Source organism: Takifugu flavidus, chromosome 12, assembly GCF_003711565.1.
Source record: "Takifugu flavidus isolate HTHZ2018 chromosome 12, ASM371156v2, whole genome shotgun sequence".
NCBI classification, from domain to species: Eukaryota; Metazoa; Chordata; class Actinopteri; order Tetraodontiformes; family Tetraodontidae; genus Takifugu; species Takifugu flavidus.
The window spans coordinates 399394-422405 of NC_079531.1; the positions used below are offsets into that span (position 1 = coordinate 399394).

The 23012-nt window shown below is 53.1% G+C and overlaps 4 protein-coding genes across 18 annotated transcripts; 1 reads left to right on the forward strand and 3 right to left on the reverse strand.

Moving 5' to 3' along the window:
- Window positions 1–605: 605 nt before the first annotated feature.
- On the reverse strand, window positions 606–3618 carry tsen34 (TSEN34 tRNA splicing endonuclease subunit). 14 transcript variants are annotated; one of them, XM_057050501.1, is made up of 6 exons: window positions 2762–3607; window positions 2318–2450; window positions 1909–2187; window positions 907–1470; window positions 732–753; window positions 606–676 (listed from the first exon to the last, which is right to left on the reverse strand). In XM_057050501.1, the coding sequence occupies exons 1-4, from the start codon at window positions 3014–3016 to the stop codon at window positions 1283–1285; spliced, it is 855 nt and encodes a 284-aa protein (XP_056906481.1). In that variant the 5' UTR covers window positions 3017–3607; the 3' UTR covers window positions 606–676; window positions 732–753; window positions 907–1282. The 14 variants fall into 14 exon arrangements, with proteins under 14 accessions (XP_056906481.1, XP_056906479.1, XP_056906483.1 ...); XM_057050499.1 differs by lacking the exon at window positions 732–753 and adding an exon at window positions 776–796; XM_057050503.1 differs by having other exon boundaries at window positions 606–742; window positions 940–1470.
- A 1417-nt stretch (window positions 3619–5035) lies between these two features.
- On the reverse strand, window positions 5036–11803 carry eif2a (eukaryotic translation initiation factor 2A). Its single transcript, XM_057049084.1, has 17 exons — window positions 11615–11803; window positions 10939–11008; window positions 10788–10859; window positions 10579–10697; window positions 10377–10476; window positions 10229–10311; window positions 9559–9632; window positions 9342–9486; window positions 9128–9244; window positions 7039–7195; window positions 6883–6967; window positions 6050–6382; window positions 5870–5974; window positions 5688–5792; window positions 5556–5621; window positions 5311–5420; window positions 5036–5256 (listed from the first exon to the last, which is right to left on the reverse strand). Exons 1-16 carry the CDS (start codon window positions 11640–11642, stop codon window positions 5355–5357), a joined length of 1725 nt encoding a protein of 574 aa, XP_056905064.1. The 5' UTR covers window positions 11643–11803; the 3' UTR covers window positions 5036–5256; window positions 5311–5354.
- On the reverse strand, window positions 11780–20564 carry mmp23bb (matrix metallopeptidase 23bb). 2 transcript variants are annotated; one of them, XM_057049085.1, is made up of 8 exons: window positions 18959–20564; window positions 16631–16722; window positions 16192–16331; window positions 15923–16090; window positions 15690–15854; window positions 15504–15614; window positions 15315–15441; window positions 11780–14895 (listed from the first exon to the last, which is right to left on the reverse strand). In XM_057049085.1, exons 1-8 carry the CDS (start codon window positions 19025–19027, stop codon window positions 14703–14705), a joined length of 1065 nt encoding a protein of 354 aa, XP_056905065.1. In that variant the 5' UTR covers window positions 19028–20564; the 3' UTR covers window positions 11780–14702. The 2 variants fall into 2 exon arrangements, with proteins under 2 accessions (XP_056905065.1, XP_056905066.1); XM_057049086.1 differs by having other exon boundaries at window positions 16631–16739.
- On the forward strand, window positions 12140–13790 carry serp1 (stress-associated endoplasmic reticulum protein 1). Its single transcript, XM_057049087.1, has 3 exons — window positions 12140–12371; window positions 12934–13006; window positions 13279–13790. The coding sequence occupies exons 1-3, from the start codon at window positions 12288–12290 to the stop codon at window positions 13317–13319; spliced, it is 198 nt and encodes a 65-aa protein (XP_056905067.1). The 5' UTR covers window positions 12140–12287; the 3' UTR covers window positions 13320–13790.
- Window positions 20565–23012: the final 2448 nt, after the last annotated feature.

The following is a 23012-nucleotide window of genomic DNA, read 5'->3' on the forward strand; positions in this document are numbered from 1 at the left end:
CTCTCCTGGGACTCGTGCTCGTGCCCGTCCCGCGTGCCAACACTCATCTCATACGTACCGGAGGGGCGTGCGCAGAGCCGACGTGCACGGATCCACGCAGTTCCAAACACCAGGTTTCAGGCTGATATCGGTGCAGGTCTCTGTTAGCTCCTGTTACCCGCAGCTCATCAATACTGTGGCTCATTAGCATTAATGAGGCTCACGCATTAACGAGGCTCACGCATTAACGAGACTCACGCATTAACCAGGCTCACGCATTAACAACGAGACTCACGCATTAACGAGGCTCACGCATTAACGAGACTCACGCATTAACGAGGCTCACGCATTAACGAGACTCACGCATTAACCAGGCTCACGCATTAACGAGACTCACGCATTAATGAGGCTCACGCATTAACGAGGCTCACGCATTAACCAGGCTCACGCATTAACGAGACTCACGCATTAATGAGGCTCACGCATTAATGAGACTCACGCATTAATGAGACTCACGCATTAATGAGGCTCACGCATTAACGAGACTCACGCATTAACGAGACTCACGCATTAATGAGACTCACAGTTGCACCTTTGGACCGATTAAAACCAAAAACTCACACCAATTATTGTCATGATGCCTGAAATCCTTTAATCACTCTGTCAACTGTGTGATCAATGTCCTGCAGAGGCTCACCTGTGGTTCACCCGTGGTTCACCTGAGGCTCACCTGTGGTTCACCTGAGGCTCACCTGTGGCTCACCTGAGGCTCACCTGAGGCTCACCTGAGGCTCACCTGAGGCTCACCCGAGGCTCACTTGTGGTTCACCTGTGGTTCACCCGTGGCTCACCCGTGGTTCACCCGTGGCTCACCCGTGGTTCACCCGTGGTTCACCGAGGCTCACCCGTGGTTCACCCGTGGTTCACCCGTGGTTCACCCGAGGCTCACCCGTGGTTCACCTGAGGCCACCTGGGCGTCGCTACTGCCAGCACACAGGTGACCACGCCTGCAGGTGCCCATAAATGTGTCCATCAGACAAGATCAGGTGCGTCACCGTGAAGATGAGCAACAGTTTCAGCTTCCACCACTAATCCCTCCTCCCGGTCGCTTCGTTTTGGACGTGGGAATGTTCCGGCGTTCCCGCCGACCCCGAGCAGAATGAGGTCACATGACCGAGTGGATTTATGCTGCGACCTCCAGAACACATAAAGTCAACCAGGCGTCCAAAGGTCACGACTGCGTTCTCCTGCCGCCAGGCGGGGCTGAGAGGCGGTGGGCGGGGCTAGGCCGCGGTGGGCGGGGCTAAGACATGCCACTCCACTGCACGGAGGTGTACAGAACGTCTGCGTCTGGTCCTGCTGAGCACAGAAGAACCGTCTTTTTCACGTTGGACCCCAGACGAGCCACCGCCAGGATGTCCAGCACACAGACGGACTCGTCCGCAGACACACACACGGCGATGAAGTGGGCGTGGAAGCGCAGAGGGTCACCTGGCGAAGGAAACAAGGTGTTGCAGAGGGTCACCTGGCGAAGGAAACAAGGTGTCGGTTTCATCCTGCAGGTTAGAGACGGGCCGATGGGGCCACCTGGACCGGCTGATAACGGATAGATTTGGACCTTCTGGACCGTCACGTTATTCATGAAACGAACGAGGGAAAACAGGAACTCAAATCCTGATGGTTCTGGTGGCCACACAGATGTTCTGGTGGCCACACAGATGTTCTGGTGGCCACACAGATGTTCTGGTGGCCACACAGATGTTCTGGTCGCTACACAGATGTTCTGGTGGCCACACAGATGTTCTGGTCGCTACACAGATGTTCTGGTGGCCACACAGATGTTCTGGCCATTACACAGATGTTCTGGTGGACACACAGATGTTCTGGCCATTACACAGATGTTCTGGTCGCTACACAGATTCTGCTCACCTGGATACACCAAGAAGTCTCCACCGAACTTTCCTGCTGAGGTAAGGTAGAAGCCCCGCCTCCTCAGGTCTCTGAACACCTGGTACCTGTTGGCGGAGCGAGGATTCTGGTCTCTGATTGGCCAGTCGGCCTGCAACAAGGCCCGGGACTCGGAACAGTGGGCGAGCCCGGCCCTCGCCGTGCTGAGCTGGACCGCCATGGCCGACGGGGGAAAGCCAAAGTTCTGCTGGGCAGCGTGCAGCCGCTCCTGCAGGGCCCGGTCCAAACTGACCTCCGGACCTGAACAGGTGAGAGGGGAACAGATTCAACAACACTGACTGGGAACACGGAGCACTGTTAGCAGCTGTTAGCAGCTGTTAGCAGCTGTTAGCCAACAGCGCTAACGTCATGAGTCCTGATAGGGACTCACCTGTGGGGGAGGCGGTCCTGACCCGCAGGAGAGCCGACTTCTTGTCCTCCAGAGCCAGAACTCTCTGCTCCTCATAGCTCCTCTGCTGCTCCTCCTGGTGCTGCCTCACCTTCAGCTCTACGTCTCCTCCCTGCTAACACAACGCTGGTTAACTGGTTAACTGGTTAACTACCTGCATTTGGCATCACGAATGTGACTGAACATCCCACACAGCTGGGATGTTCATCCAGGCTCAGGCCCCTGACCCCTGACCCCCGACCCCTGGCCAGGTAGGGTGTGACTGGTGGCCGTGCACTTCCACGAGCCCCCGGTGTGGGGCCCCCAAACCAGCATCAGTGTCCCACTGAGGGTCCCCAGTTGACATTTCCACGTCTGAACCGGGGGCTGCGGATCCTTCCCCTCCCCCCTGTACCGGACCCCCCTCACGGGCACAGTTGAGCTCACCTGGTCACGCGCAGGTAAGGCGCCAGCAGCGTGCTCCTCACTCAGGACCCTCTCCTCCTCGGGCAGCAGCAGCAGCGGTCGGCCCAGTCGCAGGTTCTGCCGGGGGGTCCGGGGCAGCGACCCGAGCAGGGTCCCGACCAAAGCCCGAGCCCGGACGGAGCGCAGGTCCTCCAGCCTCCACAGCAGGGGGGCAGAGTCACACAGGCTGACCCCCACGGCAGGAGGACGGGGCGGGGCCCCCTCTGGTTCCCCCATAACCGGAAGAGTTTTTACATAATAACGTCGGTGGACGCCGGCGGGACGGTGGTGGGGTGGACCTGGAGCCGTCTGTTGCTGCTCGGTGCTGCCGGAGGACCGACGCACGCCGCTCCGGATAAACCCTGAAGAACAAACTACAGACGGACGGACCGGCCGCAGGACTGACGGAGTGGCCACGGGACTGACGGAGTGGCTGCAGAACTGACGGAGTGGCTGCAGGACTGACGGAGTGGCCGCTGTTGTCGGTACCAAGCGCGCGTGCAGCAGCGAGCCGCTCTGCTCTTCTTCGCCTCTTTATTGCAGCCTCCCGGGCAGCATTAGCGCCCCCTACCGAGCCGGATGTAGAACTAGACCGTTTCTGTCTGTCGTCTTTCAGGAAACATTAATCAACCCTCAGATCCTCCCGATTAATGTCGCGTGGAAACAAAAGCAAAATAAGTCACTGTTCTGAAGCCTTCATGCACGTGCGGAGCGACTGCGTCACGTCCTCAGACCCTCAGACCCCCATGAGCAGAGATGGGGAACAAAACTCACTTCCTGCCCTCTTTTCTCACCTTTAGATATTCACATTCTAAACTCAGACCAGGTTTCCATTGGGGGGGGGGGCATTGCTCGTCTTTTCTATCCCTCCCTCCTGTGTGTTATTACCATTGTTATTAACTAGTAATGATCCCTACAGCTTTGCTCCCAGGAACATCTCCAGTTCCCCCAGTCTGACCTGTTTGTTGGGGTGTTTCTCTCAGTGCTGGGGGGCACTCCCCGCGGGGGGGGGGGGGGGGGGGCACTCCCCGCGGGGGGGCGGGGGGGGGGTCTCTCCAGCTCCACTTTGGTTCTTTCAGTCTTTAAATTGATTTTTTAGGGTGAACGAGAAAGTTCCATTCGTGCTCTCAGGCTTCCAGCGACCCTTCAGGAGCTGGACGAGAGGATCCGTGACCCAGGAAATCAGCTCACACACACACACACACACACACACACACACACACACACACACACACACTCACACGTATAATTGAAAGCCTGAGACTCTGCAGGAACTCGAGAGCTTGTTTGCTTCTTTGATCCAATATTCTGGGACCTGGGGGGACGTTTGACCGTCGGCCGCCTGTAAACCATCACACCTGTAGAATATACCTGCATCACACCTGTATTATATACCTGCAACACACCTGTAGAATATACCTGCATCACACCTGTAGCATATACCTGCATCACACCTGTAGAATATACCTGCATCACACCTGTAGAATATACCTGCATCACACCTGTAGCATATACCTGCATCACACCTGTAGAATATACCTGCATCACACACTGTAGAATATACCTGCATCACACCTGTAGCATATACCTGCATCACACCTGTAGAATATACCTGCATCACACCTGTAGCATATACCTGCATCACACCTGTAGCATATACCTGCATCACACCTGTAGAATATACCTGCATCACACCTGTAGAATATACCTGCATCACACCTGTAGAATATACCTGCAACACACCTGTAGAATATACCTGCAACACACCTGTAGAATATACCTGCATCACACTGTAGCATATACCTGCATCACACCAGAATATACCTGCAACACACCTGTAGAATATACCTGCATCACACACCTGTAGCATATACCTGCAACACACCTGTAGAATATACCTGCATCACACCTGTAGAATATACCTGCATCACACCTGTAGCATATACCTGCATCACACCTGTAGAATATACCTGCATCACACCTGTAGAATATACCTGCATCACACCTGTAGCATATACCTGCATCACCCTGTAGAATATACCTGCATCACACCTGTAGCATATACCTGCATCACACCTGTAGCATATACCTGCATCACACCTGTAGCATATACCTGCATCACACCTGTAGCATATACCTGCATCACACCCAGACAGTTGTGTTCTATCTTAAACAGGTGTGACCTGGTGTGACCTGCTGCTCGGGGTCATGGGGGGTCGGGGGGGTAAAGTGAGAACATAAAGGCCTGAACCAAGGTTCCTTATCAGACGTCAGTGTTTATTGATTTATTGGTTGATTGATCCGGTTCCGCTGGCTAAGCTAAGCTAAGGTTGACGTACATCAGGTGAGCGACTCGCTCGTTCCCCAACGATGGTGACCGGGCACGACCTCCAGGAACGCCGTGAAGAATTCAGCACGTCACAAGTCCGGGTCATCAGAGCCCAGAGCATCATCAGCCACACGTAATATTCTGGGAACCGTGCACGTGAGAGTGGCCGTGCACGTGAGAGTGGCCGTGCACGTGAGAGTGGCCGTGCACGTGAGCGTCCACGATGATGCTTGAGGGAGCGGCTCTTTAAGGCCGGATCTCCAGCTCCTGCAGCTCCTGCAGCAGCTGCTCCTCCTTTTGGATCTTCTCCAGCTGGACACACACACACACACACACACACACACACACACCCACACACACACACACACACACACACACACCCACACACACACACCCACACCCACGTCAGATCAACGCTGATTAACCACTGAGATCCCTTCCACACACCTGGTTCTTCTGCAGCACCTCCCCTGACGCCTGCATCTCCTTCAGCTGCTCGATGGCCTTCAGTTTCTGTGAGACATCGAGGAGTCAGTCACACAGGTGTTCCACCAGGGCGGACGCACCTGTGGGCGTCACCTTCTTTATGTTCTTCATCTTCTTGTCAGACTCCGGCTCGCAGGTGTGCAGCTCCGCTCGGCTCTGAGCCGCAGGAGGATCCGGAGCAGCTGCAGCTTTGCCCTCCTGAGGATTGCACACGTGACACCTCTGTTTGGACCCACGGCGCCAGAATCGGGTCGACCCGTCAGGCGGGACCTCACCTGTCTGGCCGCTTTCTTGGCTTCTCGTTTCTTCTGGTTTTTAAGCGCTACTTTGGACGGAACCTTTCCTCCAGCTCGCAGGTCCTGCGGAGGCTCTTCCTCTTGCTACCAGACACACAACACTGACGATGTCAGCAGTGACGTCACAGAACAACACCTGGTTCTGACTCGGTTCCTCACCAGTCGGGCGCTGGGCTTGGCCGGCAGGTGTCTGAGGGCGGGGGGGCGGTACGCCTGCTTGACCGTGGTCTGGGTGGTGCCCAGCTCACTGGGGGCGGACTGGTAGCTGATGGCCCGCTCGGGGAACACGCCCTCTGGAAAGGGCTGCCAGCACACCTCCCACAGCTCCGAGCCCGCCGCCACCTCGTGCTTGTGCAGAACCGAGCCGGTGTAGTGCCAGATCCGGAACCCGTTGCTCACGCGCAGCCTGGGAGAACACGTGGCTGTGACGATGTGCTCACCATCAGGACACCAGGAGAAATGTGTGGAGTCCCGTGCTTGAGGTTTGGACACCTGCAGGGAGAAGGGTTCCAGGAGTGTGAGGACAGGTTGGTGAAGGAGGAACCAGGGGAACCACACACACATCAACCCTGCAGAACCCTGCAGAACCCTGCAGAACCATGCAGAACCCTGCAGAACCATGCAGAACCCCGCAGAACCATGCAGAACCATGCAGAACCCTGCAGAACCCTGCAGAACCATGCAGAACCATGCAGAACCCCGCAGAACCCCGCAGAACCATGCAGAACCCTGCAGAACCATGCAGAACCCTGCAGAACCATGCAGAACCCTGCAGAACCATGCAGAACCATGCAGACCCTGCAGAACCCTGCAGAACCATGCAGAACCCTGCAGAACCATGCAGAACCATGCAGAACCACGCAGAACCCTGCAGAACCCTGCAGAACCATGCAGAACCCTGCAGAACCCTGCAGAACCATGCAGAACCCTGCAGAACCATGCAGAACCCTCCAGCAGGCAGGTACGCTGGGCGGGCCCGGCCCATCACTCACCTGTTTGTATTTCTTCAGGTCCCACACCTCCATTTGACCCTGAAGGTTCCCAAATCCAGCCAGAACCAGGATGTGACCCTGCGGACTGAAGACAGGAGCGGTGTTTGTGTCTCAGGTCAAAGGTCAAGGGTCTCTGCTGCCATGAAGCGTCCTCACCTGTAGTACGCAGCGTTTCGAGGTCCAGTTCCAAAGTCGAATACCGGATCGCAGTTCAAGTTGTAGATGGTGGCTTTGGCCGGCATGAAGCCGAACACCACGCAGAACTGTGAGGAGTTTGGACTCCAGGCCACGTCGTAGATGGGTCCGTTCTTGGCTGTTTCCCAAAGCAACAGAGGGTTCAGCACAGAGCAGGAGACCAGGCAGGCGTTCTGTCTCCAGAACAGGAGCAGAACTCCAGAACAGGAGCAGAACTCCAGAACAGGAGCAGAACTCCAGTACAGGAGCAGAACTCCAGTACAGGAGCAGACTCCAGTACAGGAGCAGAACTCCAGAACAGGAGCAGAACTCCAGTACAGGAGCAGAACTCCAGAACAGGAGCAGAACTCCAGAACAGGAGCAGAACTCCAGAACAGGAGCAGAACTCCAGAACAGGAGCAGAACTCCAGAACAGGAGCAGAACTCCAGAACAGGAGCAGAACTCCAGAACAGGAGCAGAACTCCAGAACAGGAGCAGAACTCCAGAACAAGAGCAGAACTCCAGAACAGGAGCAGAACTCCAGTACAGGAGCAGAACTCCAGTACAGGAGCAGAACTCCAGAACAGGAGCAGAACTCCAGAACAAGAGCAGAACTCCAGAACAGGAGCAGAACTCCAGAACAGGAGCAGAACTCCAGTACAGGAGCAGAACTCCAGTACAGGAGCAGAACTCCAGTACAGGAGCAGAACTCAGAACAGGAGCAGAACTCCAGTACAGGAGCAGAACTCCAGAACAGGAGCAGAACTCCAGTACAGGAGCAGAACTCCAGAACAAGAGCAGAACTCCAGAACAAGAGCAGAACTCCAGAACAGGAGCAGAACTCCAGAACAGGAGCAGAACTCCAGTACAGGAGCAGAGAACTCCAGAACAGGAGCAGAACTCCAGAACAAGAGCAGAACTCCAGAACAGGAGCAGAACTCCAGTACAGGAGCAGAACTCCAGAACAGGAGCAGAACTCCAGAACAGGAGCAGAACTCCAGTACAGGAGCAGAACTCCAGAACAGGAGCAGAACTCCAGTACAGGAGCAGAACTCCAGTACAGGAGCAGAACTCCAGAACAGGAGCAGAACTCCAGAACAGGAGCAGAACTCCAGAACAGGAGCAGAACTCCAGTACAGGAGCAGAACTCCAGAACAGGAGCAGAACTCCAGTACAGGAGCAGAACTCCAGAACAGGAGCAGAACTCCAGTACAGGAGCAGAACTCCAGAACAGGAGCAGAACTCCAGAACAGGAGCAGAACTCCAGTACAGGAGCAGAACTCCAGTACAGGAGCAGAACTCCAGTACAGGAGCAGAACTCCAGAACAGGAGCAGAACTCCAGAACAAGAGCAGAACTCCAGAACAAGAACAGAACTCCAGAACAGGAGCAGAACTCCAGTACAGGAGCAGAACTCCAGTACAGGAGCAGAACTCCAGAACAGGAGCAGAACAGAACTCCAGAACAAGAACAGAACTCCAGAACAGGAGCAGAACTCCAGTACAGGAGCAGAACTCCAGTACAGGAGCAGAACTCCAGAACAGGAGCAGAACTCCAGAACAGGAGCAGAACTCCAGTACAGGAGCAGAACTCCAGAACAGGAGAAACTCCAGAACAGGAGCAGAACTCCAGTACAGGAGCAGAACTCCAGAACAGGAGCAGAACTCCAACAGGAGCAGAACTCCAGTACAGGAGCAGAACTCCAGAACAGGAGCAGAACTCCAGTACAGGAGCAGAACTCCAGTACAGGAGCAGAACTCCAGAACAGGAGCAGAACTCCAGAACAGGAGCAGAACTCCAGTACAGGAGCAGAACTCCAGAACAGGAGCAGAACTCCAGTACAGGAGCAGAACTCCAGTACAGGAGCAGAACTCCAGAACAGGAGCAGAACTCCAGAATAAGAGCAGAACTCCAGTACAGGAGCAGAACTCCAGAACAGGAGCAGAACTCCAGAACAGGAGCAGAACTCCAGAATAAGAGCAGAACTCCAGTACAGGAGCAGAACTCCAGAACAGGAGCAGAACTCCAGAACAGGAGCAGAACTGGAACAGCTAAAGGGTGCAGAACTCACGGAGCTGGACGGCGGCCGTCTCCCCGTTGGTGGCGAGGTAATGCAGCGTCTGCTCGCCGTAGTACGACGCCCCGGTTTTGTCAACGTCCACGCTGGCCGTCACCAGAACCGCGGTGCCTGGAGGAGCAAACAGCCTTTACGAGGCGCCACGGCAGCTTCCTGCGTTACGTGGTGATGCTGGAAACACGGCGGGGAAGTGGCGGCGTGCCGGCACCTTTGTGGTTCCACTGCATGTCGACCTTGTCGGCCTTGAAGAAGCTCTTGTTGGCCAGCGCGGCGGCGGGTCCGGCCAGCGCCGGGTACTGGTACAGGCGCACGAAGGACGGCGCTCCTTTAGTCCCCGGGACATACACGGCGACCTGCAGGCAGAAGCACAACCAGACTTTCACGGCCTTCCTGCGAGGGCGGGGGATATTCTGGGATGTATTCACCTTACTGGGCTGGTCTCCAGGCGACAACTTGAAATCAGAAACTTTCTGCATGTGAAGTTTGTTGGCAATCGTGTCTGTGAAAACATGAAAATAACCCATAATAGCAGCAGTGGTGATCACAAGGTGCAACATTAGCAGCTCGTTAGCATCCTGTTAGCAACCAGCACAGAAGCCCCTTTGGCACCAAAGAGTTGCAGGGAGTCGGTTCTGGAAGGGGTCGGACTCCCTCCCTGGAAACCGCTCTTCACTTTCTTTTACATTCAGAGGAACTGAACGACAGGCGAGAAAGGTTCCTGCTCCAGAAAAGTCCCATCGTGACCTTCAGGGTTTCAATTCACCAGGCAAACGCTTCAAATGTTGCTTTAATGCCATCAGAATTTAGCCAGTTTAACATGATAAGTGATGATATTAATGAGGTTTTCTATATCCTCTCCAATAATATGGCACAATCTTTGCAGTTTGAATAAAAACCCTGTCAAAGCAAACTTGAAAATTCCCTGAACAAGTTTCGGTCTTCGACATTTAACTTTTACACATTTGAGCAGAAGAATAAATTTGTCAGAAGAATAAATGAGTTCTGGGTTTGTTACAGCCAAATTCCCTCCGGTGCTAAAGGGGCTCGTCTGCTCGTGACAGCGCCCCCTAGTGGCTCGGATCAAGGTTTCCTTACTGAAGTCGTTGTTCTCATAGAAATGAAGTTCATTGTTGACGCTCCTCACACAGAGCTGCTCGCCATCGGACCAGCTGGGACACCTGTGCACACCCACACACAAAGTGTGAAACATCTGTCTCGCTGCTGGCACGACGTTCACACTCACCAGGCCTCCATCTTCTTCTGAAACAGAGCTTTGATCAGCTGACCGCTCTGCACATCCCACAGCTGGAGATTGGCTTCACCCTGAGGACTGCTTGGAGTTTCTGGAGCACACAGAGCGGGACAGTCGTGACCCTTTCATCAACGTTCCCTTAAAGATTGTGGATATAAAATGTGCCATGGCCCCTCTCCATCTGTGAACTCACTGCTATACACCTGCCAGGTGACCAGAATAGTCCCCCGTGGAGAAAAGTCCAGTAGAGACGTCTTCGGGAGGTCAAATCTTGACACGACAGAACCGTCGGAACACTTGACCACGGCGACGCTGCGACAGACAGACAGAGCAAATCCCTCTTTAAATCAACCTGATAACAGCTCTCCAGTAATGGATAACTAATAAATATTCATTCATTACTCTTGACCGTTGCACCAGCTGAACAGTGTCCCATCTCTGCTGAAGGCTAAACACCTGCTGGCTTTGGAGTCCCTTAGAACAGAGAGAGAAAGAGACTGAATGAAGGAGTTCAGAGGAACGCTGAAGCCGAAGGTCAAGGTGAGCTTTTCACCTGCTGAAGCCTGAATGCGGCTCACAGAGCGGCGGTCCGTGGAGCAGCGACGTTCCAACTGATCCTCGCACTGATTGAGGGTGAGGACACATCAACAGACATCTGAGTTCCTTTTGTCACGGCAGCTTCTGTTGTTCTGGTTATGGAGCTGATCACTAACTGATTCACCAACTGCTCAATATAAAGTGTCAAGCTCAATGCTGACACTAGTCATTTAAAATGGCTGCTTTATTTGATCATAAGGAGGTAAATGCAACGTTTAATCTCATTAAAAGTTTAAAATAAGCCACTATATACTCAATCGGCGAGTTTTACACCAGGTTTGACCTGAATTCCAGCAGCTACTGTTAACAGCTTCCGAAAGAGCTACTAACAGACGCATTTCTATCTCTGTTCCACTCATATTACACCAACAATGTGCTTGATTCGGAATTCCTTCGTGCGTCCATCGGGCTTTTTCTGGTACCGGTAGTTGGAGTTGCAACGCGTCCGTTATGGTCCAGTATGAACTAACCACATGACATGCTGGCCTTTATTATACACTTTAGCTCAAACTCTGAACATTATCGGAATCCTTATAAACAGCTGACGTTTGGGCTTCAGTCTGTCGTCTTCAATCTCTAAAATGCGTCTATGGTTTTAGGTAAAATCGCCCAAGAAAAGTGAAATTACCCACCTGCCAGAAGCGGAGCAGGCGGCGCCATGTTTTGTTTACCGGAAAAGGAATACCTTCTTCCGGAAATGCGTCAGAAACCTGTGGGCGTATCCTTCAGTGCCACATCAGCATACAATCGGTTCTTTTAGGACACGTATATCAAAATATCTAAAAAATTAAATAAAATCAAACTGTCAGTATTTTAATTGAAACAACAATCAAAAAATTCAACGAATGAGGAAACTGGCAATTTTACAGCTGTTCAATGTTTTGCTTTAAATTCCAGAAATAAGTAAAGTTGACGTAGTGATACCGACTGCGAGTTCACTTCCGCTGTGATCGTGAATACATGACGTTGGAAAATTTTTCAAAACTTAAACGGAAAGCAGTCTGCGACTAACACTTATTCAATAATAACCCCTAAGAATCATTTTAACTAAGAAGTACGGAGCAACCGGTTCAGGCCATCAACGAATTGTGCGCCATCGAGTTTTAAATTGAAAGAAGGCGCCGGAAGCTTTATTGTGACGGACTTTAGCTTGTTGCTCAGGGTTGGGACTTCCGGCGGCGGAGCTTCACTATTTGAGTACGTAGACAAGAGAGCGGAGTCCTCAGTCTGATGATCATCTGAAGAAACTTCACAGAAGAGAAGAAGGCAACACTCTTAAGGAAGAAACGCTTAAAGAAGAAAACCATGGTGGCCAAACAGAGGATCCGAATGGCGAACGAGAAACACAGTAAAAACATCACCCAGCGAGGCAACGTGGCCAAGACAACGGTGAGTTTAACGATCTCGTTTCTGCGCAGGAAAACATGCTAAAGTCCCCAAATCAACACAATTGACGAACCAATGGAATTTAAAGTGGTTTGGTTTAAACGGAACCAGTCAGAGGCTGGAAAACTCGGTGTCGGTCTGTCCACCGTGGCAAAAGCATGAGAGGAGGAAGTCAGAAAGTTGATTTGATGTGATCAATAATCGGGAATATTCCGACATGGGCCCCTACTCAGAGCAGGCTGCCGATCATTACCCCCCCCCCCATGGAGATGACAAGCAGTCGAACCAGTTTAAAACCATTGGAAGAGAAAGGAAAACCCCCGCTCCGGAAGCAAAACCCATCATTAAACACGTAAAAAGGGTCACAGCCCTGAAGATGTTGAAGCTTTGGGGGCACAAAGACGTCATCGTGGTTTTCTGTAGTCATAGCAACGTGTTTTTCATTGTTTATCACAGAAAAAAATAACTTCAAATTGTCAGAAACCTTTTTGGAGCCCGTTTGTGAGCTCGGGTCCGAAAACTTGACTGGACTTCGATAATTAACATGATGTCTTTGTGTTGGCAGAGGAGTTTGTCCGAGGACAAAGGTGTGGGTCCGTGGCTGCTGGCGCTCTTCATCTTCGTGGTGTGTGGTTCAGGTGAGTCTTCCTCTTCGCTCAGGTCCTGCTCTGATTGGCTGGGTTGGAACTGGTGGACAAACTGAAGGGGTTCATGTTGTCAGGTCACGCGTTGGCCCGGGTCACGCGTTGGGTCACCAACACGTGGCCAACACGTGACCCGGGCCACTGTGACTCTTGGCTCAGGTGTTGCACAGAGCACAATTCACCTGCTCAAACATCAGAGTCCGCGTGATGCTGTTCCTTTCTGCCGTTTGAAGGACCCGTCCATAAGAGCATCTGTTTCTTCACAGCCATCTTCCAGATCATCCAGAGCATCAGGATGGGCATTTAGAGTGGCGCCATCAGTCCGGAGACGGGGCTTTCCTGGAGAGAAGCCTAAATCGGAGAAGAAGAGAAGAGCAAATTACCATCCTAATTAGTCCCTCTTCCCTCCGAGACTGATCCCAAACATTCCTGAACATTCCTGAACTCAAGGACCACATGAATCCGACTCCGCCCCAGCATAATCAATGTTTACTCCAGCCGCCGACCTTCCCACCCCTGAAAACAAGCTGAGCGCCTGCCCATCGGTGTTTACCTGCGCTCTGACCCCACCTGCCCTCAGGGGCCAGAGTACAGCCACGCTGATGTGTAATCCCTGTCCTGGTCATGGGATCCCATGTGTCCCTCCTCTTCAGACTCCTCCTCAGTGAAACGAGACGGAGGTCTTTTGTATCAGAAGGTTCCGAGGTGTGACATGTGGGTTTGCAGCATGTGCAGCTTCACCTCTTCATGTTCTAATAAAGTTTAATTTTGAAGGTGACCACAGCATTCGTGTCCAAGTCTTCAGCTCTGCTGGTGCTGCACATACACCATAAACCAACAATTACAGCTTCAACGGATCAAAGTTCAGTGAAAAGCAATTGACAAAACAAAGAATCCATGCACAAAAGTGGTTAAAATAAAATGTTGAAGAGCTGTAAATGCATCACAGTAGTATTGGAGTCGTTGAATTCCTCCTTCTACATATTGTGATCTGTGTAGGAAGTAAAAAAGAAGATTTCTATGACCATAAAAGCACAATGACACACCTCAATCGGCCATTATAGGTAGTTGTGTTCCTGCAGCGACGCTAACCGGCCCACAGGGGGCGCACTGCAGTTGTAAAGTAAAGAGAAACTCAGTTTTGATGATGAAGAGGGTGAAAGTCTCGATGATGAAGGTGGGATGATGATGTTTGAACGAGGAGGCATTTTCTTACTGATTTTTGAATCGACTTGCTGTCTATTATGTCTTTGTGATGATAACTGATTAACTTAATTATCTGCTTATACGCTCTATTTCTAACATTTAAAAAATCACGAATCCTAATTAAAATACATGATTTGATCTAATCTTACAGTTCTGAGAAGAACCAAACTCAGCTAGAAACAAATTCAGTAACTGTTGCTGTCGATAATAACTAAAGCTAAAAAATCTGAATTAAAAAAATGCTACATAACTTGAAACGTTTCAAACAATAAATCAGGATAACAACAATTTCAACCAAACTGGGCGTTTCCAGACGGCCGAGCTATGAAGGACGCCGGCGAGGAGGTCCGCTAGCTCCATCACACCTGCCAGAGGGGGCGCGTTTGGTCCTAAAGTCGGTTTCGTTAGGGTGTTTCTTCAAGGACGTGGGCGGGGCCTCCTAAACACATCTGGCTCCTGACAGATGTGTCCTTCACATCTGCCCTCAGCTGTTGGTCGGCCGGTCAGGTTTGAGTCGGATGGCCCAAGAGTTGGTGGACACGAAGTCTCCCCGTCGATGGACGCGGCAGGTGTAGACGCCTTCGTTGTACTCGTTGGCGATGATACGCAGGTCTCTGTCCTTCATGACGATGTAGCCTGGGATGGAGTTGAGGATCTGCTCGCCATCTTTATACCAGCTGGGGACGAGAGCACGTGGAGACGTGAGCGCGTGGAGACGGGAGGGCGCGGAGACGTGAGCGCGCGGAGACGAGAGCGCGCGGAGACGCGAGGGCGCGGAGACGTGAGCGCGCGGAGACGTGAGCGCGCGGAGACGAGAGCGCGCGGAGACGAGAGGGCGCGGAGACGAGAGCGCGTGGAGACGCGAGGGCGCGGAGACGTGAGCGCGCGGAGACGTGAGCACGTGGAGACGTGAGCGCGTGGAGACGGGAGCGTGGAGACGGGAGCGTGGAGACGTGAGCGCGTGGAGACGCGGAGACGAGAGCGCGTGAGCGCGCGGAGACGTGAGCACGTGGAGACGTGAGCGCGTGGAGACGTGAGCGCGCGGAGACGCGAGCTCCTCTCCGCCCGTTGCTCTCATCAACAATGTGCCGCCCACCTGATTTTAGGTGCCGGTCGGGGGCTCTTGGTTCCGCAGCGGAATCCCACCACTTTGCCTCGCGGCACCATCTTGACCTTGAGGTTGGCTGGTGGAGATGTTGGTGTAGCGAGAGCTTCCAGAGGCTCTGCGGGACAGGAAACGCGTGATGAGGCTGTCAGGAAGCTCCCAGAACGCACCAGGACTCACCGAAGCAGAGGTTGCAGCGCCGAGGACAGTTCTTCTTCATGAAAGTCCTCCTCTGCTCACAGAAGCCCAGGCGAGCCCACGGATCACAGACCCGCTTCTTGTCCAGGCACCCTGAAACAGGACCACAGACGGCGGCGCGTCAGCAGCTAGCTTGTTTCAGGTCGAGCTGCTGGTTCGAGTAGCAACCGTAGAGTCTTTGGATGCCCCACACGTCGTCCTGGGCAACGTTCCTCTGGCCCGTGTAGGTGGCGTTGGGATGCATCAGGGCCGTCGGGTCTCTTGAGTGCCACAGTCCGAGAGCATGGCCGATCTCGTGGGCCGCGACCTGGACCAGGTCATTGAGCCACACCCCTGCCGGGTCACATGATACTGAACCGCTGCTCGGTGAGCTGGTCCGGCGTGCAGGACAGACACCGTACCTTGTTTCCAGCTGAACCTGGATTTTCCAAGGATCCAGAACTCGTGATTGTCGAAGTGGATTTCTCCTCGAGGCGGCAGGAAGGCGTGAGCCAGCTCGCCATTCAGGCCGTCGAAGCACGGGTGGAGTGGCGACCACCAGCAGTCCGTGTGGTTAAAGGTGTAGAAGCCTGACACACACACACACACCCACACACAGACACACACACACACACACACACATTTAAGAGTGTACCCACCTGTCGTCTGTCCTGAGCGTAGCTCCGCCTACCAATGGAGATGTCCACCGTTGTGTTGCTGTTGGTGACCTCGGTGAAGGTCAAAGGCGACACGCCGCTCCACTTAGCGAAGGCGATGCCGATGGCCTTCCTGGTGTCGTCCACGTTCAGCGTGTTCGGAAACTTTAGGATCCTCGGAAACACAGACCACACCCACCGTAACCAGCCTGTCTCTCCTCTCTGTCCCAGTATAACCAGCCTGTCTCTCCTCTCTGTCCCAGTATAACCAGCCTGTCTCTCCTCTCTGTCCCAGTATAACCAGCCTGTCTCTCCTCTCTGTCCCAGTATAACCAGCCTGTCTCTCCTCTCTCTCCAGTATAACCAGCCTGTCTCTCCTCTCTCTCCCAGTATAACCAGCCTCTCTCTCCCAGTATAACCAGCCTCTCTCTCCCAGTATAACCAGCCTCTCTCTCCCAGTATTACCAGTCTCACCTGTAAGTGATGTTGTGGTGCCTCCACTTGTGTCCCAGAGGGTTGATGACGTAGCGTTTACTTCTGGGTGCTGTGAAAGTTTCTGCTACTGTCTGAAACATCAAAGAATCTTCAGGTTAAACGTAAAAATGGAACTTCAAGGTTAGGGTTAGGGTTACCTAACCACTAGGGTAACCCTAACCCTAACCCTAACCCCTAGGGTAACCCTAACCCTAACCCTAGGGTAACCCTAACCCTAACCCTAGGATAACCATAACCCTAACCCTAACCCCTAGGGTAACCCTAACCCTAGGATAACCTAACCCTAACCCTAACCCTAACCCTAACCCCTAGGGTAACCCTAACCCTAACCCTAACCCTAACCCTAGGATAACCATAACCCTAACCCTAACCCTAACCCTAACCCTAACCCTAGGTAACCCTAACCCTAGGGTAACCCTAACCCTAACCCTAACCCTTACCCTAACCCTAGGTAACCCTAACCCTAGGGTAACCCTAACCCTAACCCTAACCCTAACCCTAGGGTAACCATAACCCTAGGGTAACCCTAACCCTAACCCTAGGGTAACCCTAACCCTAGGGTAACCCTAACTCTAACCTAGGGTAACCCTAACCCCTAGGGTAATCCTAACCCTAACCCTAACCCTAACCCTAGGGTAACCCTAACCCTAACCCCTACGGTAACCCTAACCCTAACCCCTAGGGTAACCCTAACCCTAACCCCTAGGGTAACCCTAACCCTAACCCTAGGGTAACCCTAACCCTAGGGTAACCCTAACTCTAACCCTAGGGTAACCCTAACCCCTAGGGTAATCCTAACCCTAACCCTAACCCTAACCCTAGGTAACCCTAACCCTAACCCCTACGGTAACCCTAACCCTAACCCTAGGGTAACCCTAACCCTAACCAGCGTTCCAGGAAGGAGGGTTCTTCTGTGAGGGTTCCTCATGTTGGAGACGTGTTCTCCATGTTCTGCTTCTGAAGAGCTTTCAGCTTCTTCAGTCCCTGATTGGTCAAAGTGCTGCGGTCGCCATGGCAACCAGATTAACGCTTCAGATCAAATGAGATCGGAATCAAAGATCAACAGAACTCTGATGTCCAGGTCAGTTTTCTGAAGACAAGAATTCTTTTCAATCTGGAAAACTGAGAACAGTCAAGATCAATAAGAAATGTTTGATGGTAATAGTGTCATAACTGATCAATAACAGCCACAGTGTGTGTTTGATGGTTTCCATAGCAACCACAGAAATACAACAGGCTACTACCACCACTACTACCACCACTACTGCTACTACTACTACTACTACTGTTACTACCACCACTACTACTACTGTACTACCACCACTACTACTACTACTACCACTACTACTACTACTGTTACTACCACCACTACTACTACTGTTACTACCACCACTACTACTACTGTTACTACCACCACTACTACTACTACTACCACTACTACTAGTACTGTTACTACCACCACTACTACTACTGTTACTACCACCACTACTACTACTGTTACTACCACCACTACTACTACTGCTACTACTACTACTACTACTGTTACTACCACCACTACTACTACTGTTACTACCACACTACTACTACTGCTACCACTACTACTACTACTGTTACTACCACCACTACTACTACTGTTACTACCACCACTACTACTACTGTTACTACCACCACTACTACTACTGCTACTACTACTACTACTACTGTTACTACCACCACTACTACTACTGTTACTACCACCACTACTACTACTACTACCACTACTACTACTACTACTACTGCTACTATCACTACTACTACTACCATCACTACTACTACCATTACCACTACTAGTACTACTACTACTACCACTACTAGTACCACTACTACCACTACCACCACTACTACAACTACTAGTACTACTACTACCACTACTACTACTACTACCACTACACTACTACCACTACTAGTACTACTACTACTACCACTACTACTACCACTACTAGTACTACTACTACCACCACTACTACTACCACTACTACTACCACTACTAGTACTATTACTACTACTACCACCACTACTACTACTACCACCACCACTACTACACTACTACTACCACTACTACTACCACTACTACTACTACTACACTACTACTACTACCACAACTACCACTACCACTACTAGTACTACTACTACCACAACTACCACTACCACTACTAGTACTACTACTACCACTACCACTACTACTACTACACCACTACTACTAGTACTACTACTACCACTACTACTACTACTACTACCACTACTACCACTACTACTATCCTGACTCACCCAGGTCTTCAGCAGCAGCAGCAGCAGCAGCGCAGCAGCATGATGGTCCATCATCACATGACCAGTCATCAACTGCCGGTCCAAAGTCGCGCCGGTACTCGCAGCCACCGGTCCGGGTCCCGGTCCAGGTCCGCTACTCCCCCAACTGTCCGGGTCACAGCAGCTCCGGAGTCCGGTCAGAGCCGCGCTGTGTCCGGACAAAGTGTGAGGAAGTTGGCGGAGAGACGTTCGCTGCAGCTGCACTTCTCCGGAGGGGCGGGGTCAGGTGTGTGCGTGTGTGTGCGCGCGCGTGCGCGTGTTTGAGTGAGCGTCTTATTCTCAGACTTCATTTAAACTCAAACTCTCTCCGGAAATAGTGATTGATCTATTGATTATCGATTAGTTTGTACGGCCGTCATGTCCTCTGAAGCTCCGCCCCGTTGCCCCCCCCGGGGGGCCCCTCTGGGGTCGGAGCCTCAGGTGAGGCCCCCGCTGTTGGCTCAGCAGCGCGTGCGTCAGAAGTGGCGCAGAGAGCCGATTATTGATCCATGTGTGTCGGTGGAGGGTGTGACGTCATCAGAGCCTCCCAGTGGGGGGTCGTGCCAAAGCCTGAACCTGGTTCTGCTTCTGTCTCTGGGATGAGGAGGTTCTGTGGGCTCGACCGGTGCCGCTCTCATCGGATCGGCTGCTGCAGCCTCGGGGGCCGTGGAGCTTCTGGTCCAGACCCGGACCTCTCTGCTAAGCTAGCTTAGCTCATGCTAACTTCCTGCCTTCCTTAAAAGTTCCTGATGGTGTAAAGATCCAGGAGATACTCGGAGCTAAAGGCTGAGGAACAAGAATCTGTGGCGAACACAACTGGACCGCACATCTGTCAGCAATGTGGTCGCTCAGATTACTCACATTCCCGTCATACCGCAGTGGGCTTTGGGCCCTCAGGGGCCTCCTGGAAGCCAAGGCAGCAGGTTTATGGAGGAGAAAAGAGGAGAAAAGGAGGAAACGACTTCCAACCTTCCCTGAATGATGAGGATTTAATTACACTCCAGTCCATTCAGCTGTCATTCTGCACACACACACACACACACACACACACTGCACACACACACGTACAACCACTCTCAGCTCCTCATACACACACATTTACCCTTATATTTATGAAAGTCCTCACAGAGATAGAAACTTTGTGAAGACTTTACCCAGCCCTCACCCTAAGCACAACTAACCTCAACAACTAACCTGACCTAAACCAAAGTCTAACCTCAACAACTAACCTGACCTAAACTAAAGTCTAACCTCAACAACTAACCTGACCTAAACCAAAGTCTAACCTCAACAACTAACCTGACCTAAACCAAAGTCTAACCTCAACAACTAACCTGACCTAAACCAAAGTCTAACCTCAACAACTAACCTGACCTAAACCAAAGTCTAACCTCAACAACTAACCTGACCTAAACCAAAGTCTAACCTCAACAACTAACGAAACGACCCTTGAACTTGTGAAGACGAGTCAAAATGCCCACAAATGTCCTCACTTTGCTAGTAGAATGTGAATTTTGGTACTCAACCGTAAGTCAACAACACACACACACACACGCATGTTCACACGTTCACACACACACACACACGCATGTTCACACACACACACACACACACACATGTTCACACGTTCACTCACACTCACACACACACACACACACACACACACACACACCATCTCACAGGTTCCCACACAGAAAGTTCATCTTGTTTGCTCAGAGCTGAAAACAAACAGCTCAGTGTTTTACAGCCTGGTCGTCATGGCAACGAGGCCTATGGATGTTTTACAACTGTCCCCCCCCCCCAGAGGTGATGATGTCACCTCTAAGGGGGGCGAGGACGCTCCGGGAGGCAGCGATTCCAGACGTGATGAAGAGAAAGGAGGCTGGTTCACAGACCTTTATTATCACGTGCACATGAATGACAACAGAACCAGAACTAGTAGCAGAACCAGAACTAGTAGCACCTGTCAGGGGGCAACAGTTCAGCAGGCTGTCTAAGGATGGGGTTGCCATAGTAACCCTCAGACATGCCTCTGTCATTTCCTCTGCACATAAAGGCCGGGCCACAGGTCCAGTCCCGGGGGCCACAGGTCCAGTCCCGGGGGCACAGGTCCAGTCCCGGGGCCGGGCCACAGGTCCAGTCCCGGGGCCGGGCCACAGGTCCAGTCCGGGGGCCACAGGTCCAGTCCCGAGGCCGGCCACAGGTCCAGTCCCGGGGCCGGGCCACAGGTCCAGTCCCGGGGGCCACAGGTCCAGTCCCGGGGGCACAGGTCCAGTCCCGGGGCCGGGCCACAGGTCCAGTCCCGAGGCCGGGCCACAGGTCCAGTCCCGGGGGCCACAGGTCCAGTCCCGGGGCCGGGCCACAGGACTGGACCCAATGTGATTTAAATGGATTAAAATGAGTGCAAGTCATTAAATCTGGACTTACAAGTCTCATGTTGTATGAGCGCCACCTAGTGTCAAAACTAAACTGATGCCGATCCGTAATATTTCCCTGTGTGGAAAAATCAGCTGGATTTAACTTGAAAACTTCTTCTGGATCTTCTTCACCTGCACCGACGTCTTTGCTCAACAGTCTTGGACTGGAGGACGGAGGACGGAGGGAGGACGGAGGGAGGACGGAGGGACGGGTGGAGGACGGAGGGAGGACGGGTGGAGGGAGGACGGAGGGAGGACGAGGGACGGGTGGAGGACGGAGGGAGGACGGGTGGAGGGAGGACGGAGGGAGGACGGAGGGACGGGTGGAGGACGGAGGGAGGACGGAGGGAGGGAGGACGGAGGATGGACGGAGGGACGGGTGAGGACGGAGGGAGGAGGGAGGATGGACGGAGGGACGGGTGGAGGACGGAGGACGGAGGGACGGAGGGAGGACGGAGGGAGGACGGAGGATGGACGGAGGGACGGGTGAGGACGGAGGACGGAGGGACGGGTGGAGGACGGAGGATGGACGGAGGGACGGGTGAGGACGGAGGGACGGGTGGAGGACGGAGGGAGGACGGGTGGAGGGAGGACGAGGGACGGGTGGAGGACGGAGGGAGGACGGAGGATGGACGGGTGGAGGACGGAGGGAGGGAGGGAGGACGGAGGATGGACGGAGGGACGGGTGAGGACGGAGGGACGGAGGGAGGACGGAGGATGGACGAGGGACGGGTGGAGGACGGAGGGACGGTGGAGGACGGAGGGAGGGAGGACGGAGGATGGACGGAGGGACGGGTGGAGGACGGAGGGAGGACGGAGGGACGACGGAGGGACGGAGGGAGGACGGAGGGACGGGTGGAGGACGGAGGGACGGTGGAGGACGGAGGGAGGACGGAGGGAGGACGGAGGGACGGAGGAGGACGGAGGGACGGAGGACAGAGGACGGCATTATGGGTATCCTGCTGATCCCTCCACCCAACACACATTACCGAGAGAGCGTGTGTGTGCATGTGTGTGTGCATGTGTGCGCGTGTGAGTGTGTGTGTGCATGTGTGCGCGTGTGAGTGTGTGTGTGCATGTGTGCGCGTGTGAGTGTGTGTGCATGTGTGCGCGTGTGTGTGTGCACGTGTGCAGGTGCAGGTGTGTGTGACTCCCCAGGTGAGACGTCTGCCAGACAAAAGAGAAACAGAAATGCTGATTTTCCGGAATGATCCCAACTTCCGAGCGTTCCTGGGCAGCGCTCCGAAGGCGTCCTGGCACCAGCACAGGTGTGGTCTCACCTGTCCTACGACCGGGTCAGTGAGGAAGCTGCGGGTTCGGGATCCCCGGGGGACCCGCCGGGCCAGACGACGGCCGCCACGCCGGATTTTCTTTAGGTTTTGATTTTCTCATTGGAAACTCACAAAAATCAAAACCTAAAAAAACAACAGAGCGGCAGAGGTGGCACTTCCTGTCTACACTGGAAGCACTTCCTGTTTGTTTGTGGGCCCCAAATCTGTGGTGGCGTTCTCCTGGAGGAGGCGTTCTCCTGGAGGAGGAGTTCTTCTCCTGGAGGAGGCGTTCTTCTCCTGGAGGAGGAGTTCTTCTCCTGGAGGAGGAGTTCTCCTGGAGGAGGCGTT

Coding starts and splice junctions, on each gene's coding strand:
- eif2a (XM_057049084.1), bottom strand. CDS start 11,642: ATGGCGCCGCCTGCTCCGCTTCTGGCAG. Junction 10,860..10,938: donor CCGCATTCAGGCTTCAGCAG/GTGAAAAGCTCA, acceptor CTCTGTTCTAAG/GGACTCCAAAGCCAGCAGGT. Junction 5,622..5,687: donor AGATGAAGAACATAAAGAAG/GTGACGCCCACA, acceptor GATGTCTCACAG/AAACTGAAGGCCATCGAGCA.
- serp1 (XM_057049087.1), top strand. CDS start 12,288: ATGGTGGCCAAACAGAGGATCCGAATGGCGAACGAGAAACACAGTAAA. Junction 12,372..12,933: donor GCAACGTGGCCAAGACAACG/GTGAGTTTAACG, acceptor TTGTGTTGGCAG/AGGAGTTTGTCCGAGGACAA. Junction 13,007..13,278: donor CTTCGTGGTGTGTGGTTCAG/GTGAGTCTTCCT, acceptor GTTTCTTCACAG/CCATCTTCCAGATCATCCAG.
- tsen34 (XM_057050503.1), bottom strand. CDS start 3,016: ATGGGGGAACCAGAGGGGGCCCCGCCCCGTCCTCCTGCCGTGGGGGTC. Junction 2,451..2,761: donor CCTTACCTGCGCGTGACCAG/GTGAGCTCAACT, acceptor GCGTTGTGTTAG/CAGGGAGGAGACGTAGAGCT. Junction 1,471..1,908: donor AGACTTCTTGGTGTATCCAG/GTGAGCAGAATC, acceptor TTCCTTCGCCAG/GTGACCCTCTGCGCTTCCAC.
- mmp23bb (XM_057049085.1), bottom strand. CDS start 19,027: ATGACTGGTCATGTGATGATGGACCATCATGCTGCTGCGCTGCTGCTG. Junction 15,855..15,922: donor CAGGTTCAGCTGGAAACAAG/GTACGGTGTCTG, acceptor GTGACCCGGCAG/GGGTGTGGCTCAATGACCTG. Junction 15,615..15,689: donor GGGCATCCAAAGACTCTACG/GTTGCTACTCGA, acceptor GTCCTGTTTCAG/GGTGCCTGGACAAGAAGCGG.